At 47.6% G+C, this 21,286-nt stretch overlaps 1 protein-coding gene across 1 annotated transcript; it reads left to right on the forward strand.

Annotated features, from left to right (window-relative positions):
* Positions 1 to 308: 308 nt before the first annotated feature.
* On the forward strand, positions 309 to 4,176 carry LOC144374766 (UL16-binding protein 1-like). The gene is made up of 5 exons (XM_078037504.1): positions 309 to 321; positions 987 to 1,251; positions 1,470 to 1,726; positions 2,279 to 2,442; positions 4,042 to 4,176. Exons 1-5 carry the CDS (start codon positions 309 to 311, stop codon positions 4,174 to 4,176), a joined length of 834 nt encoding a protein of 277 aa, XP_077893630.1.
* The last annotated feature ends 17,110 nt before the right edge of the window (positions 4,177 to 21,286 follow it).

The following is a 21,286-nucleotide window of genomic DNA, read 5'->3' on the forward strand; positions in this document are numbered from 1 at the left end:
AATCGTTTGTGCTGCCTTTTCATGTCTAATTCATTTATTTGTTCTCTGCTCTGATCTTATTATTTCTTCCTTTCTACTAATTTTGGTTCTGGTTTAGCGTAACAGATATTTTCTTTTTATTTGGTACCAGGGATTGAATTCAGGGGCACTTGACCAATGAGCCACATACCCAGCTCTATTTTGAATTTTATTTAGAGACAGGGTCTCACTGAGTTGCTTAGCTCCTCACAGTTGCTAAGGCTGGCTTTGATCTTGCAATTCTCCTGTATTAGCCTCCTAAGCCACTGGGATTATGGGTGTGCACCACCATGTCTGACTCAGGTACCAGACACTTTCAAATACAATTGATAACAAGAATCTGCCAGGCTTTCTTACAAAGCACAGTGGACTAGGCATTTTTCTGGCTATAGTATAACATGCAACATGGCATATACCTTTTTATGATTCTCAAAGTGGATACTTTTGATTCCTTCCTCTACTACTTTTCTTTGAACTTACAGATTTTCCATTTCACTCAGTGTAGGATATCACTTTCCAACCCAAAAGAACGCAATCCCCTGAGGCACTAGTGCCATCTAACACTCAAGCTAAAAGCTATGAACCATAATTATGAACTCTCCTTCATGTAGCTGTGATCCCATCCTCACTGCCCCACCATAACCCAGCATGTGCACTCCCTTCTCCTGCTTCTGATCATCCTCTGCCAGGCAGGCCTTCCCCTCACAGCCTGGCAGGGCCATTGCAAGGTGATGTGCTGCTGGGTGTAGGCATTGTTCAAAGGGCAGAGGGGAAGTGGGCCATGTCCTGGGACATGAGGTTGCTGTCCCCTCCTCCTCAAAGAAGGGGAACATGCCCACCTTAAACAGGTGGAGCAGACAGCTTGGGAAGGGCCATTCTTGCTCTGCAAGCTCAGCCCTTCAGAAGGATGAGGAGGGGGTGCCTAAAGGTCCTTTCTCACCAGCCCAACCCGCCCCTTTCCCTCACAGGCACTCACTCCCTTTGCTATGACTTCACCGTCAATTCTAAGGCAGCACCTGGACAGCAATGGTGTACAGTCCACGCCCAGGTGGACCAGAATTTTCTCTCCTATGACTGTGGGCTGGACAAGGTCAAATCCTTGAGTGCCCTGGGAGGGAAAGTGAGTGCCACAGTCACCTGGGAAGAGCAAAACACCATGCTGAGAGAAATGGGGGATATGCTAAAACAGCAACTGGCTGACATTAAAACAGAAAATGGCATGGCCAGGGGTAAGTAAGGATGACCCAGGGGCAGGAGAGCTGATAGTGGGTTGAGGGAAATTGATTGTGTGCATGTTTTTTTAAAAATTAGATATTGGTCCCTCCAGAAAGCCCAGATAGGGCTGGACTGGCAGACAGAACACAGCCAGATTAGGAAACCGGGGAAGGTAGTATTTTGTGGGACAAAATATTTGTTAAGAAAAGAGGCTGATTTCTCTCTGATGGGGGCAGGTTGCACACCCTGGAGGGCAGGATGTGTTGTCAGCATAAATCCAACAGCTCCTGGCATTTTGGCTTCAATGGACAAATGTGGCTCCACTTTGACTCAGACAACAGAAGGTGGAGAGAGATGCATTCTGGGTCCAACTGGATGAAAGAAATGTGGGAAAATGACAAGGAGGTGACAGAGTTCTTACACAGGTCCTCAATAGGTGACTGTAGAACCTGGCTTCAGAAGTTCTTGGTGCAATGGGAGCCGGAGCCAACAGGTAACTGTCAGGAGGGGGGGGGAGTGGGAGCTGCCTTCACATGAGATGCTGCTACGTGTGTGTGTGTGTGTGTGTGTGTGTGTGTGTGTGTGTGTGTGTGAGAGAGAGAGAGAGAGAGAAAGTCACACCTAGGTTAACAGCCAAAGGTATAGTCTTCCCATCTTTTCCCTTCTCACCTCCTAATGCCTCTTCCTCAATGCACATGCATCTGGCATTTGCTCGTCTCTTTTTGGAAATTCTTGTGAATCACTTCACATGACATTTCCTGAGACCCTTCTCCACCATAACCCTCATGGGTCACCTCATATTCTGCCACCAGGAAGGATGAGTTGGGTGGTCATCGAGGATTCTCCCATTAGCTATATGAGCTCCTTAAGCACATGGCCCTTCTCCTGTCTCCCTCCTCCTCATGACCTGTCACAGCAGCTGCCACATAGCAGAGGTCTAGGAACTATGTGCCTGCCTGAGTGACATGGGGCAGCAGGAGCTGAGCAGGCATCTCCACAGATTTTGCTCTGAACTAGGGCTAAATCTCTTGTGTTTCCACTTCAGGACCTTCAAGTGCCATCATAGACAGAGTCTTCCAGGAGTCTGCAGCCAGCACCCTTATTCACTGGGTCCTGCTCTGGATCCTCACCTGCTTCATCCACCTAGGCCTCCAGACCTTCCTGACAGGTGCTGTGGGCAGAATGGACAGAGAGACATGGGGCAGCTGTGTGAGCAAGGAGGACAGGAAAGTGAACTCCCAAGGTCCCAGTCTGCACTCTGACTGGTCCTTTTCATTCTGAGATGAGAAGGAAGAATCAGGCCTCCCTTCTCTCACTGGTAGCAATAGCTTGGCAATGCTCAGCCCTGAGTTCTGAGAAATTCTTCCTGTCAGGGCCTATGGGAAAGAGGAGGAACCGTACAAGTTGGCCTGTGGACTCTAAAGGATTTTAGCTCATGCAGATCTGATTCAGAGCATATTTCTGTGAGAGAGGGGCACAGTAGTGCATGCAGTACATGATGTGGAAATAATAGGAACACAGAAAGGAAAATACCTAATCCTGGGTAATGGCAGCATAATAGATGCATTTGATAGGTAAAGAGGAATGGACTCCATACCCACAGACAAAAAGAGAGGGTCCTCTGCCAGGTTGTGGCTCAGTGGAAAAGCACTTGTCTAGCATATATGAGGCAATGGGTTTTATCCCCAGCACCACATAAAAATAAACCCATAAAATAAAGGTATAGTGTCCATCTACAACTAATATGAGTGTGTAATATGTATGTTTATATATATAAGAGAGAGCCGGGGGTCCAATGGCTAATGCCAGAACAGGGAGCAGTGAAGGTCTTTTCCAGCCCAACCTGGAAGGCTGGAGTTCAGGGTTACATTCTCATTGGAGGCTCATTTCCAGCAGCTGAAGGAAAACTGAGAGTAGAGTCTGTCTAGGATGAGTGCAGAGGGTTCCAGTTCTCTGGGGACTCCTAGAACTCCAGGATTGACCCTTGGGCTGTGACCCTGGAACCCAGCCTCCTGCAGACTCCAGATCCTGAGCCAGCTCAGCAGCCTCTGCCTTGAGCAGAGCCTCTGCAGAGACTTGTGGGGCTGAGCAGCTGCTGGGGTCTAATGCTCCAGCTGACTCAACCAGAGTGGAGGGAGTAGGCAGGGCAAGTCACTTTTAGAGCTCTGCTGCTCCCAGGTAAGGAGAGGCTGAGGGAGAAGGGGGAAGAAAGATGTTGTCTGCAACCAAGGCCCAGGAACCAGGTTCCAGGCTCCTCTCTTTGTTCAGGACTCTCCCCACTCCCAGGTCCTATGGCTCCTCCTATCAAGAGAAGAACAGGCTCCCAGTCAGAGAGCAAATCCAGTCATTACAGCTCCAGTCCTGAGACACCAAGGCCTACAGCAGGGCTGGGGCTGACTCTGGTCTGTGAGAAAGAAGGGAGGAGGATGGTAGAGGCTGCAGGACCCTTGGATAATAGAGGAGGGAAACAGGACCCAAGGTGAGCATGGCTATGAATTGGGGAGTGACTGATGAGGGGTCAGGAGAACTGAAGTAGGATTTCTTCAGAGGGTTGAAATAACGTGTTTCTTTTCTAAAGGTTAAAGATGCTCCCAAGAAGCTTCTGAAAATGTGATTCAGTGAAATAACAGTCCTCACTGATCTTCTGCCAATCTACTTCCAGCTCTTCCTCCATAGAGCAAACAAAGACTGAACTGCAAATCTAGAGGCCTCCAGCATATCAGTCTGACTTAGTCACTCAGCCTAGAGCTCCTCTGCTTTTTCAGATCTAGTGAGGATTTAAAAGGTGTATCTGTATGTCACTTGTAGGTACACCATGAGCCCATACCCTACTTCTGCAAGAGGTGGACTGTTCTAATTGCTGCTTTCACTCTCCCATCCATCATAGCAGCCACCCACATCTTTCCTTTGCCACCCATTGACCCCTACCACCCCAAGATCTAATGACCCCCAAGAAGATCCATTAACTTCAATTTCAACTTTGAGCTCTTTGCTCTGTTTTGTGACAGTCCAATCCTGCACTTTTTCTTAAACATTTCCTGTGCTAACCTCAGTAATCATACACTGAGGCTCTGACTGCTAGAACAAGAAACCTCAACAAAGAGTTTTAATCTTGTTTGTGTTATCAACGACTTCTGTGTACCTTGAGCTGATGTTTATTATAGTTTGGATCTGGAATGTCCCACAAAGACACATGTGTTTACTACGGTGCTATTGAGAGGTGAGGAAAACTTTAGGAGTAGAGATGTTGAGTCATGTTTTGAAAGGTTCTTTATGTCCCAGGAACCTTCCTTCCTCCCACCTCTCCCTCCCCCTTTTCCTCTATTTAAACTATAAATTATTTTTTATTGCTACAATAAGTTAAACCATCTCTTCTCCAAAGCTCCTGTTGCTGTGATATTCTGACTTACCCCAGACCCAAAAACAATACAGTCAACCAAACTTGGACTAAAACTTCTGAAACACTGAGCCAGAAATCAATTTTTCTTCCTTTAGTTTACTGTCTTCAAATGTTTTTCCACAGTTCGGGCTGGGGATGTGACTCAAGCGGCAGCATGCTCACCTGGCATGCATGCGGCCTGGGTTCAATCCTCAGCACCACATACAAACAAAGATGTTGTGTCCACTGAAAACTAAAATAAAAATAATAAAATTCCTGCCAAAAACTAAAAAATAAATGTTAAAATTCTCTCTCTCTCTCTCTCTCTCTCTCTCTCTCTCTCTCTCTCTCTCTCTCTCTCTCTTTAAAAAATGTTTTTCCACAGTGATGAAAAGCCAATACAACATTGATGGTGCAATATCGTCTGTAAAATACAATGACAGACATCATTTATAACTTCAGGAACTCTTTGTATGTTTTGTTTTAGTTAAATAAACATATTTTGTCAACAAATTTAAATGAGTTTGGAATTCTTATATAATCAAGGTGGTGGTTGATTTTATGTGTCAACCCACTGCCTGAGGTTTACCCTGATAGCTGGTAGAACATTATTTCTGGGCTGGGTGTGGTGGTGCATGCCTGTGATTTCACCTGCTCAGGAAGCTGGGACTGGAGGATCGCAAGTTCAAAGCCAGCTTCCGCAATGGTGAGACAATTACCAACTCAGTGAGACCCTCTCTAAATAAAACACAAAATAGGGCTGGGGATGTGGCTCAGTGGTTGAGCACCCCTGAGTTCAATCCCCAGTACAAAAAAAAAAAAAAAAAAAAAAAAAAAAAAAACAAAACAAAAAAACCACAACAACATTTCAGGATCTTTCTCAGAGGGTGATTCTTGCAAAGATTTACTTTTAAATCAGTAAGTAGGCTCTGCAAAGAAGTTTTTATCCCTTGTGTGAGTAGGCATCATCCAATCTTTTCAGGGTCCCAACAAAACCAAAGGTTAGAAGAAGGACAAATTCCTCTGTTTGATTTGAGATGTCCATCTTCCCTGGTCAGGGATATGACAGGCCATCATTGTTTCTCAGGTTCCATGACTCAGTCTGGCCTTACACCATCAACCCTCAGCCCCAGGTCCTTAGTTCAAATTGAATTATACCTTTGATTTTCTGATTCTCCAGCCTCAGAAAAACACTGGACTCTCTTGGCTCCATAACCAATAAGCCAATTTTTACAATAAGTCTCTTGGTTCTTTTTCCCTGGAGAACCCTGAACAATAAAAATTAATGGAGAATGACCAATATTTTATGCTTCCTTCATATTTTAGAGTAACTAAAATCCATGATTTTGCCAAATTTGTTTATGTAAGTAGAATTTAAGGATTACACTTAAACTAACAGGTAGTCTAGATGTCAATCTCAAACATTTTGCTGGATCAAAACAAATCATCTTGTGCTTAAGGAATAAAATATTTTTCTGTTTTTTCCCCAGTGCTTTTCACCCTTGATAGTGTTTTTTTTCTTGTTGTTGCTGTTATTCCTCAACCTGACCTCACCTTTAATTAGAAGTAAGCTGTATGCATATGGGTATGGGTGTGCATAGTGGAAAAAAAATTTAAAACAATTCTATTTATTTTCTTTTTTTCCCCAGTATAAATAATAATAAAAAAACTTACATTCAAAGAAACATAAGAAATACATTGCACAGAAGAACACTCTTTACTGGAAATGTTGTTTTATTTATTCAAGGATAGGATTAATATCCAAAGTATAAGAAGAATTTCTACCAAAGTTACTTCTTCTGACATATGGGCATATGCTACGAGCAATTCACAGCATATAATCCTGCACCAAGATTCTACAATCTGAAATGACCAGGAGCACAGATTAAAAGCACAATGGGCAATTACTATAACCATCAAATTGACACGTACTTAAATATACGTGTACCAAGTGGTGAATAGGAAAAGGATCAACATAGCTATCATATTTGTTGGTCAGAGCACAAATTGAATCAATCCTTTGATATGTAACTGGATAATAACCTGTATGGTTAACAATATGCTCATGTAACTTCACAACAATCCTGGCATTATTCCTGGGCTTTTGAATGAGTTCATATAGCATTTAGATATATAGTTGTTTATTGTAGTGTGGTAGTGTAGCCAGAAAGAGTTCTGGTTATTTCATTTTTCCTAGGTTGTGGTTACCAAGGTAATAGGCCTTATGTCTCTCTAGATGATGTTGTGACTAACATTAAAAGTATAATTTTTCACTTGTGTTCCAAGTTTTTACTCATTGCAACACACCTCCTCTTCATTCAGGTCATTCTGGGTTTGTAATTTGGCTTAGGTCTTGGAATTGATTGAAGTAATATAGCTGTTTTTATTATTCCAGTTAGACCTTCCCCCTTGGTCTTAAACTCTTCTGTTTACTCAGATTCAGTGAGGATTTAGCAAACCTCTCATATCTTTCACTTCCAGGAACACATGAACTCACATCCTCGGGCTGCTGGAGTCAGACTATTCTGTTTGCTGTTTTGACTCTCCTGCCCATTACAGTAGCCCCCTTTGCTCTGCACCTTGAGTGTCATCAAATGACTCCCACTGCCTTTTGGTGTCCCAATTCAGGGACTGCAGTTCCCTCTCTGAGGTCTGGTCTCAGGATTAGAGTAATGGCAGAGCCCTTCAAGGATTCCAGAGTTTCCCTTGGAAATTGTGTTGCACAGTAGTGGTGACAGTGGTAAGAAGCAGTGGGGACTCTCAGGGTGCCACTGCCACCACTGTCACCCAGAGGTCCATTGCCAAGTTGCCTGCAGGGTTAGTTGCACACAGCTGTCTCTGTCTTGGGACAGTGGCCAGGGCCTTGTGGGCCAGGGTGCTTGCAGGTTTGCTGCTACCACCATCTCACAGTGCATCAAATTCTGCCTGAGAACACCAGCCATGGCCTGAGGTCCAGTTTCAGGGTGCCTAGGTTTTGGCTGCCCTATGGTACTCCTGGGAGTGCTGGTGGCCACCATCTTGCTGCTTCTTTGCAGGGTCACTCCTTTGAACACATGCCTCATTGTCTCTCTGCAAGTTGGAATGGCATTGAGATCCTGGGACTGCAACATAGCTGAGCCTGGGGTATCTTACATCCTTATCTGTCAGACAGTGAGTGGGTCTGCATGGGTTGTTCATGGCCAGGCAATCCTGTGAACATTCAGACTGGGGGCATTTTGCCAGGGGGAAGCATTGGTTAGAGATGCTAGAGACAGCTGGGCTCCTGGGCTCCATTAGTCCTGATGTGTGTTGGTGCAGGGAGCCAACTGCAAATTACCTGAGAGTCTTCACTGGTTGTCGAGCCATGGAGATTTAGGTTTTTCCTTGGGAACTATACAGACTCCCCCCACCCCCTGTATTAGATTGCCCAAACCCATGACCTCTATCTCTGCTCTACTAGGGAGATCCTTTTCATCACTCTAGAGTTGGGCATAACCTGTTGGGAACTGGACAGCCCATTCCATGGAAAACCTTTGATGTTCCGTGATATAAATAAATATAAATAAAGCAAGTGCAGGCTCCATGTTGTTAATGTTAGTGTGGAAGATTGATCCCTAAGATGGACTAGCACATCCCGCCCCTGCTTTTCAAAATTACACTCTTTGTCCTGTGGTTTTATCACTGCTTTCTCTTTCTTAGCTTTTATTATGCATCCAGCTATTCCACTAAGAGCAACTGATTTCAATCAACTGGGCGGGGTGTGGGCAGGACGTGGGGACACACGGGGCTGGCTATATCAGGTCAGAAGGTTGGAAGAGGGTGTGAGGGTACCTTGTTACCAACTTGCCCAGCCAACCAGTCCAGCACCTACCGGACTGGAGCTATCATCAACCTCCAGACAACCCCACCTATCACAACACTAAATTAGCTCAAGTCTAGCCTGTTGGGAGCCATTGTAACATGTAGTAATGTGGGAGGAAGAGTTTGATCTCAGTTAAGGTGGAGGTCCTGACAAATGCCACAATACATTACATCTGAAACATGATTCAAACAAAGGCTAAGAGAGCTTTGAACTTTCTTTTTGTGGAAAAAGTGGCAAAATGCTTCCATGTTTTACAATTTCACCTTTAAACAGATCAGGCTCTCATTATTAGCTTCCAGAAATGCATTTAAATTCCAATTCCAGTAGGAAGATTAACACCAAATTGTATATGTAACTTATTCACAACAGATTACTTGATCCAGCTATAAAACCTTAAATGACATGAATCAGTACCAACCAAATTTGTTATTTTTATGTAAATCAGAGATTTTGCTACACATAATTTTAGTTTGAAGAACATCAACTTGGCAAAGCTTTGCATTCAACTAAGTTTAACGTTTAAAGTGCAATTCAGTATCCAGAGTGTATGGTAACAGTAATCACAGGTCTGCATGGATTAACAAAGTCAATAGGCTTAAAACTCTTATACATATAGGAAACAGAATTAATGATAAGAAATTGTCTTACTCAAAACAAATATATAAGACATGGCCCTTCAATGTCAGATACAATGTATAAAAGAGAGCAGTTTGGGGCTGGGGATGTGGCTCAAGCGGTATTGCGCTCGCCTGGCATGCATGCGGCCCAGGTTTGATCCTCAGCACCACATACAAAGATGCTGTGCCCACCGAAAATTAATAAATAAATATTAAAAATTTCTCTCTCTCTCTCTTAAAAAAATGAGAGAGCAGTTAGTGGTTATCTTGACGGTAAACTTACATACACTTTCATTTTATAAACTTTTAAAAAAATATTTCTTTTTCAGTTGTATTTAGACACAATACCTTTGTTTTATTTATTTATTTATTTTTATGTGGTGCTTAGGATCAAACTCAAGGCCTGACATGTGCCAGGTGAGTGCTCTATGGCTAAGCCACAACCCCAGCCCCTCATTTTATAAACTTTAACATAACACTTAGACAAAGCTTAGATAGCTATAGTTCTCAGATGCATACATTATACCTAGTCATATACTTAGGGTGTCAACTATATTGGTAGGTTTAAGTAACAGTTGTTTAACCAGTTACAAAGTAATCATTTCAGACTTTCAAACAGATACAAACCCTAATTACTTTAAGACTTAGTTTCCACAAGTAATAAAGCCCAACAAATAGAAGAAAATTATCTTGATAGATAAATTATAGCCAATTTAAATACACAAAAAAATTTTGAGATTTGCCTTCCCCAAACTTTCTGCAACTTACTTAGAAATTCACAACTTTAAATCCTTAATTTTGTCATCATTAATCTGGGACATTAGCACAAGAATATTGCTTTACCAGACAAAATACTTTCTCATTCAGAAACATTTCTCTTACCTTCTAATTTTCCATACTAAAATATATTTCTATACCTGTAATGTTCTTTTATTTTCTAGTTTTGAAATATTTTTAAAATCCATATTCCAAAACAATCTTTATGAATGTTATCTGTGTATTTAATTTACACAACAAATTTCATCCCAGGAGAGGGTTGGACAACCCAGCATATACAAAAACTGTATTTTAATCTTTATTCTCCCATGTTGCTTTCAAGGAATTTTTGAGTCTAATCTGTCTCCATGAACACTGTCACAATGCCACCAACTTTAAGTGAGTTCCCCACTGTCACTTGTCCCACTTAATGGTGACTTCTATACCAGTAGTTACACAGATGTCCATACCAAAAGGGACCAGTAGTTCCCATGAAGAGGAACCCAATATCTGAGGCTCCTTTTGGGCCTTTTCTTATACTAGGCAGACTGATATGCAATGCAAGAAGCCCTTTCCATTTTTCTCTTTAGGGGTTCTTGAAGATCCCTTTGCAGAGGCTGCCTATGAAACACAGGTTTTCCTTAGTTTCTGTCTTTTTATTTTCTGGGTGCAGTTATTTGTCCTGCCAGACACCCCAGGCTTTTAGTTTATGGGATAGTGTTGTAGCAAGAACCACTTGTCCCAGTGATGAATATCCCCTGGCCAAATGGGGTGTCCTGTCAGATCTTAACAGTGGAGACTCTTCCTGTCCCCGGGACATAAACTGACAGAGCTGGGACCTACTATCACATCCTTTGTAGCCAGCGACCTCCATCCCCCCCACACACCAGAACAAAAGGAGCAGAAAGGCAGGACAGAGGCCAGTTCTGGCTATTGTTCTAGAGCCCAGGCAGTTTTCTGTGACTTTTCCCCCAAGTTTAGGGCTGGTATCCTTGACCCACAGTGAGATGACCTGTAGCTGACAGGGGCCGAGATGAGGAACAGTGCTAGGAGTGATTGAAATCTTTTGACCCTTTCCTCTGGTGTCTTGCTATCCATGCACACCAGCAGCAATGCCTTTGGCACCTTTCACTTAGTTCCTGATGGTTGAGAACCCTGATCTTACAACTTCATAAGTGCCCTTCCATACAGGATCTTTCACATACTTTACCCCTGACAGGCCTACTTCAACTTATGAATTGTATAATAATCCAGAAAAACCATTCAAAGGTAAGATTCTGTTAAAGTCAACTGCCTTTCTCTTAGACAGGTTTATACTTATGCATGTACATTCAGCTAAGTTCTCGAGGCTCCAAAGACTACTAGTAAGATCAATGCTTCATGGCCCATGTCTTAAAGGGCCAATGACAAATACAAAAAAAATGAAGATAGGACCACCAAAACCAAGGATGAGAGACAGGAACCTTTAAAACAGACAGATATGCATGTACAAATTTCTTCAATATGTTTCCCCAGAGATATCTATAGGATCAATGCAGTATTGGCTAAAGAACCCAGCTTAATTTCATCTTAAGATTGAGAGCCATCTCATCACAAAGTCATCAAAACATCATTTTTGTTTTACTGTAAAGTCCTATGATTTCCATTTGGCCTGATCATACTTTGATGTTTTAAACTTGCTTGGAACTCCTGCCCATACTTTGAACTTACCTATGCCTGACTTTCCCTGACCAGTTAACAACCCTCCCTGAAATCTCAGCTGCTCCTCATTAACTTTGATTTTGGAATCTGAGTTTACTCCCTACCTTGACATGTTAAGCCATGTAGATCATTAACCTGCTATCTGCCCTTGTATTATGCTTGCAAGAACCCTGTCAACTGTAAGCTCCCAAGATACCCACCTTTGTAAATTTTTGTGTTATAAAAACCTTCCTGCTCTTAGACCAGACACTGTTCTCTGGCCCTGCATTTGAATGAGGTGGTCGCTGATCAGCTCTCTTGTGTACACAATGTAAACTTGCTTTAATTTGGTTTAAAATTGAAGTTGGTGGTCTTTCCTTTGCATCATATGTTCAATATGGTCATATCTTAAGAGGAGTAGTAACAGATACAAAAAAAAAAAAAGATGACCAGAGGGAATTCCCAAGCTCACAGACAACAAGCAGATCAGAACCTAGAACAGATCAGAAGGGAGTAAATATCCCGAGGTTCCAGAGTCCCACTTAATGGTGACTTCTATACCAGTAATTACACAGATGTCCATACCAAAAGGGACCAGTAGTTCCCATGAAGAGGAACCCAATATCTGAAATAAAGAGTCTCGGCCTGCACACTGGGGACTTCCAAATAATCAGGGTATTGCAACTTCACTTAGTTCTGTTTCCTTTTTCTTGAAGTGGACCAAGATGGAGCAACCTGTACCATTCAGGTTCAGGGAGAGAAGGTGGGAGTTCCCTGAAACAAAAGGAGCTTCAGCAGCTTCTGGGATGGTCCCTCTGTCTCCTCCTAAACTCACAGAAGAGCTCCTCTGGTTTGATTTGAGGCAAACGCACTTGTCTCCTATCTCTCTCATGCAGTTGGTTCTCAGCAAGTTCGCCAGAAACCTTGCATCCTCAGCATAGAAGTGGGGTTCTTTGAAGAGCCAGGCCTGTCCAAGGAAGCTAGAGCGGGGGCTGTTCTCTCCATCTGGTGATGCAAGTTGAGTCACTCGGGCTGGGGTGCTGGTCTTAGACTGTCTTGGCATTCTGCCTGCCATTGGCTGTGAACAACTAACCAGTATAAAATGGGGGCTAACCAGAGGGCCGTGGACCTCTCAGTTTTAAAAAGCAACATTTGTCAATGTACCCCGGGGAATTTTCACCTGCCCAGCCTCCCTGGTGGTAGTTAGCAATGAACACCCCAACTTTCTTCATGGCTTATCCATAGGCCCCAGGTGGGGGCTGGGATGAGCACGGACACTTGACCACAAGGAATGAAAGGGGCTGTCTAGCACTAACTCTCACCTGATAGAGACACTGTGGGGACAGAGGGGACAACAGTGACAGAGGGTAGGCACGTTGAGCAATATTCTGCTTTGTGGGAGGGAAGCAGGGTTGACAACCAGGTGCTGATCATGACACCTGAGGACAGGGTGGGGCAGGACTCAGCAACCCTTCCGGGCCAAGCACACCAACAGTCCAAGAGGGCCCCAAGGGCCATCGCAGACAGGCTGCCCGTGGCCTGGGAGACCAGCTCTCCACTCCAGTTCTCCCACTGCAGCACCAGGGAGCCAGCACCAGGGTGCCACAAGAGAGGACAGGAAAGGGCCAAAGCCCAGCCATGGGAGAGCTGGGGCAGGGGACCCGGGGCCCTTACCCTACTGTCACCAGCAGCCTGTTCACTGAGAGGCTAGCAGAGGCAATATAGGAACCCGGCTATTGAGGACAACTTCAGGCTTCCTCAACGCCAGCAGCTGCACTCTGAGGGAAGAAACCTTAAAGAAGCGATGGAGTTGGGGAGGTGAGCGACACTTCCCATGGACATTCCCAGCCACATAACCGTGCTGGCGATGCCGTGCAGAGTTAATGGTGGCACTGCTGTCTGAACAGCTGCTGATGGGGACCATGTGTGGAGGACACCGTAAGTGCTTCCTGTCACTAGCCTCCATTCTTGGTGTTTCCCTGAGGTTACTACACAAGTCACCCCCTATGAGGACCCGCAGGCATGGACAGCTTACTGCACGGGATGGGATGGCATGGGATGGGCCACACTGCAGGGGCTCAGGTGGCGCCTGTGCTGCCCACAGGGAGGCCATATGGGGAGGACGGACAGAAGGGAAGTGGCAGCAGCTGGCAGCCACTCCTGACCGGCCAATCCTGGGCTTGCCCAGGCACTAGCTGGCCTCTGAGAGGACTGTACAGGCCACAGGGCTCTCGACAGGTGGCTGGAAGGCCGTGGAGTCTACCCACACAGGGGGCGTGCTTGCCCTCGCTCCCATGCCTAGCTTACCTGGCATTGATGAACACTTCCAGAAGTCAGCAGAATCTCCCAGGAGGATAAAAGGGAGTCTGTTTAAGGATAGTAAGAGCCTCACTTTACCAGAATGAGAAACTGAACTTCCAAATGAGGTGTTTCCTTTACACCAGGTGACCACTTTTTCTAATGCTATTGTTCGAAATGCATCTGGAAGAAATCTTAGATATTCTACTTTGAAGAGCAAAGAAGCTGTTGGTCTCATCTCAGTAGTAACAGGTCCCTAGAGCAAGATCCCTGTGGCTGTGGCTAACCCCAGTGAGCTCTAAGAGAGCCTGGCCCTGGTGCAAAGCTGGCTGTGGGCATCTGACATCTGTGGAGCTGTGGTCTGGGATGCCTTCCTGCTCCTCTAGCTGAGTAGCTTGAGTGGTGTTAGTAACACTCCTGAGCCCAACCTAGAAGATGACTTCCCAGCGAGGTTTGTAGCACCACGCTGATGCTCTGAAGGGCACCTAATGCTCCCAAGACCCCGGTTTCCCAAGGCCTCCTGATAGCCCAGGGGCCTGGAGCAGCACAAGTTACCCTGGTGTTCGCTCCTGCAGAATGATCTGCAGCAAGTGCAGGAAGCGCCCCACCTGGTCCACCCATGAGCTGAGGGGCAGCACTGCCTGTCTGAATGAGGAATAGGCAGCTGTGGGAGAACCTGGGTCCAGGGACCCACCATGTGGCCAGTGGGTAAAGCGGGGACAGGAAGCCCTATGGGATCCCCAGTCCTCAGAGCGCCCTAATCTCTGTCTCCAAATCCCCTAGATCCTTCCACTCTAGTTGCAAGCTAAATACCACAGTGGTGCTTTCGGCAAGGTGGGGCCCCTGGCTTTGAAATACTCAATCTGAAGCACTCTACTGCAGTTCACATCTTTCCCCTCACCACAGAAAAGGCCCACATTCCCTCTGTTGATGAATCAAGAAGGAGGATAATTAAGTTCTCTTTGGGTGCAATTTCAAATGTTGTAACATTTTGAATGGTCATAAAGTTGGGCTTAAAATTTTTATCTTCAGATGCAAAGTCAATAATGGTAACTATCAAAACTTTGAAGACCTCATCATGAAAATGTCTCAAGGACTTGTTGCAAGGGGTCGTCTTGTGCATAAAACCTCATGCAAAGAAATGAAGGGCAAAAAAGCAAACTCAAGCTCCTCATTGAAAACACTAAAGATCTGCTTTGGAATTTCCATGCAAATTTCATACTTACCATCACCTGAGGAACACACAATGGATTTTTCCACCAACCTTCATAGAGAGGCTTCTGAATCCAGTGCTAGTTTTTAGTTTTAATTTTATATACAAATATTAGTCCTTTCTGCACTTGTGATGTGCAGGCGGTTGGGAAGCATCGGGGAGGGTGGAGCCTCCCACTTCCCAGGTCGCAGACCAGGGAGATCAGCCTTGGGAAAAGCTAAGAGTGAGCCGAGGTGGCTCCCACCTGCAGGCTTTCCTCCCAGTCAGCAGTGTAGGAAGCACGAGATCCCGGAGGCAGTGAGCAGCTAGAGAGGCCAGCCTCTTCCAACAGAAAGTTCCAGCTGTAACATGAAGGCACCAGACTGGTAGATTCTGGCTCCTGCTCATCCTTGTCTTCCAGTGGGTGTGGTGATCTTCATCCTTCCAGGATGGATTTATGTCCAGAAAAGCTTTGCGTCACTACAGCTTAAGTCAGATGTATAAACACACTTCAGTAATATTTGGAGTCCCAAAAAGGCACGGCATAAATTGATTTTATTTTTATTTCTCCTAAATGGACTCAAGGTGATTTCCTAAGCCAAGTGCTTTGGGTATTCCTTGAATAAATACATCGATTCTTGCGGTTTACAGAGAAAGTGTCAATTAGATATATGGGGTCTATGGTGTTTGATTAACTTTATTCTCCTTGCTTTACAGCTGTGTCCCTAGGATACACAGAACGCATTCTCTAAATAGAGGTTTCCGAGAGGCAACCCCAATGGTTTCTTCGATGTTGTTTCTAGTGACGTTCCAACAGTTAAGTCGGTAGCTCATTTGCGGCATCAGGCGTTCAGGGCTTCTCTCCGTGAAGGGCGGAATCGCAACAGTCCGGTGGGAACCGCGGCCCCGTGGGCGATGTCTGCGGATTCCTGTCTGCTGGGTGCAGGCTCAAGGCAGCCACGCGGCGGCCAAAACCACAGAGAAGGCGATGCACAGGCCAGGGAGGTCCGGAGGCCAGGGCAGCCTGGCCAGGAGCCTCGGGCGTCTCCCCGGCAGCCGCGCACGCAGGGTTCCCAGCGCTGGGCTCTCCACGCGTCTGCACTCGTTCGTCCTCTGAATCCAGAAAACCACGCACACTCGACAGTGCGAGTTAACCGTGGAATCCCCACGCACGCGTTTTTACGTTAAACGCGGTTAATGCAAACGTCAGCGCCTCTGCATCACTCAGAGCTTGGGTCTCTCTCAGGCCTAGGTCCAGCTCCCCAGAACCTCTTCCTTCCCCACCTGGGCTCCGCGCCCAGCCTCCTGCTGGTGCGGCCCACAGCTGCCCGCGCCACTGGCTCCCTCTTGTGGGCCTAGAAGGTCACTGCATGCCCGCTGGACCTGGGGGCCTCCTGCAGGGCCAATCCCAGGGATTGGAGGATGCTGATCAGGACCCTAACCTTTCTAACTTGAAGACGTTCCCGCAAGTGCTCGGGCTCCTCTGATTCCCTCTCGGGACACCTTAGAGTCCTCAGGTTTTCCCGTGTGTGAGACTTTCTGAGCAGCATCAGGATGGTGTGTGCACGTGTCTCCCAGGTGCCCTCTCACAGTGAGTGGTGGGGCAGCTCACAGGACAGGTTGGCCTAGGGACACAGCATCACAAGGCCCACCATGGAGCCCCCAGTCTGCCGCCACCGGAGCATGTCACTTGGCTCCCAGGCCACAGTCTTCATTGCATGCTATGAGGTCAGCGGATGGGAACGTGTTCTGCATTCCCCAAGACTACGCAGGCCAGCGCTGTTAGTACCTTCCAAAAAATCCTGAATCTCAAAATCACCTTTCTACCGCAGTGCCTGAAGTTTTCACCTAAGGGGCCACCCTTCAAGGGGTTTTCTTCCCTGGGATGCAGCATTGTTACCCGGAGGGACAGTGTTAATCCACAGGAGCTGGTGTGTGGGATTTTTCCACCAGGGGGCCACTCCTGGCATCCCAGAGCAAATTGTCCCTGGAACCACGGGTCACCTCCCCTCCTGCAGGGAGATGGCCAGTTCTTCAACTGGAACTCCTGGTTCTCTGCTCCGGGCTTTTTGGGCTGCCATCAAGTGAATGCCCCCAGAAGCGGGACTCAGCCATGACAGGAGGTGCTTCCTCATTCCTGGGCAGCAGTGATGCTGTTCAACAGTGTTGCCTATTTCCCAGCACAGTTAAGCCCCAGGCTTCCACGGAGGTTCCTGCTGGACACCACGTCCTATACTGGCTTCATTCCCTGCTCCATCTTTGCTAGTGCTCTCTGGATCCTTTTGCAGTTAAACGCCTTGCACTCAGATCCTTGTGTAAGGGTCTGATTCAGGGAGTACCCATCCTGGGACGGTGGGCACCAGCAGTGGGCCTCGGATGAGACCCTCAGGATGGGGGTCTGGAATGGAATCACTCACATGCCCAAAGGGAACAAGACCCCAATGCTGGTTTAAGTGGAGTTTCAAAAGACTCTGAAAGCTTTTCATCTTATCTTGCAGATAAGTTCTGTGAAATTGTCATCTGCAGTGAATTGAGTTGGAATTTGCTGGAAGGAGATGCATCCTGCTAATGCAAGAGTGCCGGCACTTTAGAGATATGGCAGCAACAGACCAGAGTTGATTAGTTAACTGAAATTGACCCCAAAGAAGATGACAGGCTCAAGCCAGCTGACCATAAACTTGGAACACAGTGTGAAGGCCAGAAGATTTCATGGCGCCATTTAAGTGCTTTCATCTCCTGCAGATCATGAAGACTGTCAGATCTAGGTCCTGACTGAGTGTTGGAGGAAGAAAGGAGGTTGAAGTCACAGCCCTGCAGGGTCTCTATGGGGCAGTAAAGACCCTGATAAGGAGTGGGACCTGGCAGCCAAGCAGGGAGCTGGGGGTGATATGCCTGAGAGTGTTCAACCCCCAGATTCCCAAGAATCTCTTGGCTGGCAGAAGTAGCCCCTTCCCACCCACTAGAGAGGAGCAGCTTCTCCCCACCCAGGAGTCAGGAAAAGCTCTCCCTGAGCCAGGTCCCCCAGACAATGTTGCTGCCCTGAAGAGCCAATCCTGCCTCTCCTCTTTGCTACCAATAATTATGGCCAAGTTGAAGAAAGGCTTGGGTAGGGAAGGAGTGTTCCTGCTGTAGGAAGAAAGGGGTCATTCATCACAACAGCCCAGGGCCTGGCTAATGAGAGCTCCTGGATGGAGTGGATGCTCGGAGGATAGAGGCAGGGCAGGCAGGGATGGAAGATAAGCAGGGGGGCAGAGCTATTGACATGGGGCACTCTCTCATAGCTCAGGTGAGGTCCTGGAGGACACACCCTCTACTCGGGTACTATGGAGTCCTCTAGTAAGGGAGACACCTGCTTCTCTGGGAGGCTCTGTGGTGGCTGTCTTAGGAAGATCAATATTGCATGTAGGAGATGTTGCCTTTGAATTGGGCTCAGAGACAATGGGGATTGTGCTATTGGAATAACAAAGGCTACATGGAGGCCCTGGACCAGCACAGGAAAGGCGGAAGTAATTGTCATGATTCATAATGGGAAATGAGGCAGAAAGACAAGCTGGAGGTCTGACCTTCAGGGACCCCTGGTGATGGCTAATAGCTAAGGTGTGCCAGGGTGAGATCGTGGGCAACCAGTGAGGGTATCACCTTATACAAACAACTAAGAAGATCACGATCAAACGAGCAGAAACCAGGCACCACTCACTGCACTGGAAACCTGAAATCCCTCGCCCAGTGCTAGATGAATCCGTTCCATGGTCCGGGGTTCACGGGTTGAAAGGAAGGAGACCCTTGAGGAAGGGTCCTGCAACACACCACACCACACACACGTGGTAGCTCCTCCTCAACTCCTGCCAGAGAAGCTGGCCATTCCCTCAGTAATGCCACACTCAGGAAAGGAGAGAGGATCTCTTAAGGCTGTTGGACGTAGGGTCTGAGTGGATAGGGGTGATGGTGAGGCCAATACACCCTCAGGAACCCAACATTATGGAGCACACAGAACCACTTGTCATCAGGTCCCAATCAGTCTCATAGTGGTCCAGCAGTCACACCCTGGGCCACTGTCTGCTGGGGCAGACCAGCTCCCCACAAGAGGAAGGGGAGAGAAGATACCTGAGGTGTGCACAGAGCAGCTGCAGGCATCTGTGTTGTGCAGGGTCTCCCCACGGCCACCCACGCCACCCACAAAGAATCGCTGAATACAGAGCAGCAGAAAGGCACCACAGCCCTGAGCCTGTGCAGAGGAGGGCACAGTGAGCAGCTGGAGAAACTCACTTTTCTGGCAAAGTGCAGAGGCCCTTGTCCTGGACCTACCACATTAGAATCCTCGTTGAGCATGGTAGTCTCAGGTGACTTGTGCGCGTAGAAGGGTGAGATACATGGCTTCAGGAACTTCTGGACCTTTTGGGAGAACATTTTGAGAGCAGTTTCACTTTAAAATAAGTGGACCTGTGACTCTCTAACCTGGCCAACACCAGCCCCATCTCTACCAGCACTGTCACCAAAGACTGGCCATTGCCCTCCAGCAGGGCCACTAAGAGAGCCACCTCACCAGGCACCATTTCCTATGACAAGCACACAGCTGACCCTGTTCCCACAACTATTTTTCAAAGTGATCAGATTAGGGGGTAGGTCCCGCTGCGCCTCCCCAGACCCCGCACTCACGGCATTTTGGACCTCCTCTGCGGCTGTCTGGACTGCTGTTGGTCCCTCTCCTCACTCACCAGCCCCATTGGCAGGTTCTGCCTGCCCCGCCCTCCATCTCCGCCCTGTACTGAGGTTTTCTGCCGTGGTCAGAGCAGCCAAAGACAACAGTGCTTCAACTGGCAGGAAACAGTCTTCACACTCTCAGGATTTCCTATTATGGGATGTACAGGCTTTTCCAGAAACACAATTGCACCTAAAAGTAGAAACTGCCTGGATTTCCCTTCATCTCAGCACAATAACTCTGGGGCCACTGCCGTTGGCCTTGAACGAGAGCCAGGCCCTTTGATACACGAGGCTGTCAGCGGAGGTGAGAAAGCTGCTTCAAGGGCCTGGAGGGAAGGTGGGTGGCTGTTTACTTGCTCCTCATTCCTCTGTTATTTGGTTTGATTTTTGCCAGTAAAGCCTGGGCAGGAGGAAGGAAAGGAGGGAGAGAGGGGCAGAGGAAGGAGTGGGGTGGAGGAGGGGCTCAGGAGCCGGTGCGTCTGGAGGAGGAGGGGTAGGCCCAGAAGCCAGAGAGGGAAGGAGGACTTTGGTAGGATTTTCACTGTCCCCACAGCTGACCTGAAGCTGGCTCATGGCTTCCCGGAGTGCAGATGGGGAGAGCAGGTCTCAGGGAGGGTCTCTCCCTTCCCACCCCCTGCCAGGATGCCTGCCCCTGAGAGACCTCCCTGTCCTGTCCTCAGTCCTTCTGGGCAGGGCTGGGAGGGAAGGAATGATGAGGTAGGGGGGTAAAAACAGAACCTTCCAGACTGGAGGGGCCTGGCTTGTGTCCCACCTCTCTGAGAGCAACAATAAACCGCAATCTGGTGGCTCCAGGTTACATCCAGAGAAAGCCCAACCTGGAAATGCAGGCCTGGGTTAGCTGTGGGGCTGATCCCAGAGAGTGTCCAGCAGTGAGGCCAGGAGGACACAACCTGAAGAACATGGTCAGTGACCTGGAAATTGAGAAGACAACACAGAAGTGACAAGAAGCCAGGAGGCCTGAAGGTGTCCAAAGAGGCAGGTGAGCCCTGCTGGTCCCGGCACAGGGTCGAGTTAAGCAGCCTCACGCGCTAATCCCAGCTGTCCCTTACCAGCTGGCAGGCCTGGAGTGCCTACCTCTCCTCTAGGGCTCCCTTCTCTGTCCACAGAACTGACCACCACTCATTGCAGGGGTGTCTTCGAGGTCAGCTGAGAGGGATGGAAAGCAGCACTTGTGCCCTCGGTTGAGGGGTCGCGTGGGTGGAAGAGGCCTCGGGAGGGACAAGACAACAGCTTCACCGGAGTCAAGCAGGGACCAGGAAGAAAGGGCGCAGCAGGGCCGCAGCGGAGCTCAGACCAGACCTGGAGCAGGGAGGACCAGGACTTGAAGGCCCACCTTGGTGAGAAGAGGCACATCTTGTCAGTGGAGTGGATGCACTGTGCTCTGCTGTCCAGGAGGGGACATGGGGACCCACTCCTTCCAGAAGCTAATGGAAGAGCTAGAGTATCACCCTCTGCAGCCCCCAGGAAGGAGTGGACCCACCACTGACCATCCCGCCAGTTATCCAGCGGGCAATGCACTGTCTCAGCCCAGGTTCACCTTCCAGTACTTGCTCTGAGATGGAGACACG

The sequence above is a fragment of the Ictidomys tridecemlineatus genome, unplaced genomic scaffold (genome assembly GCF_052094955.1).
Source record: "Ictidomys tridecemlineatus isolate mIctTri1 unplaced genomic scaffold, mIctTri1.hap1 Scaffold_87, whole genome shotgun sequence".
Lineage (NCBI taxonomy): Eukaryota > Metazoa > Chordata > Mammalia > Rodentia > Sciuridae > Ictidomys > Ictidomys tridecemlineatus.

Excerpts from the sequence above, each read along its gene's own strand:
- LOC144374766 (XM_078037504.1), top strand. Across the intron at positions 1,727-2,278 it reads ATGGGAGCCGGAGCCAACAG|GACCTTCAAGTGCCATCATA; the intron begins GTAACTGTCAGG and ends TTTCCACTTCAG. Across the intron at positions 2,443-4,041 it reads GAGAGACATGGGGCAGCTGT|GTACACCATGAGCCCATACC; the intron begins GTGAGCAAGGAG and ends TGTCACTTGTAG.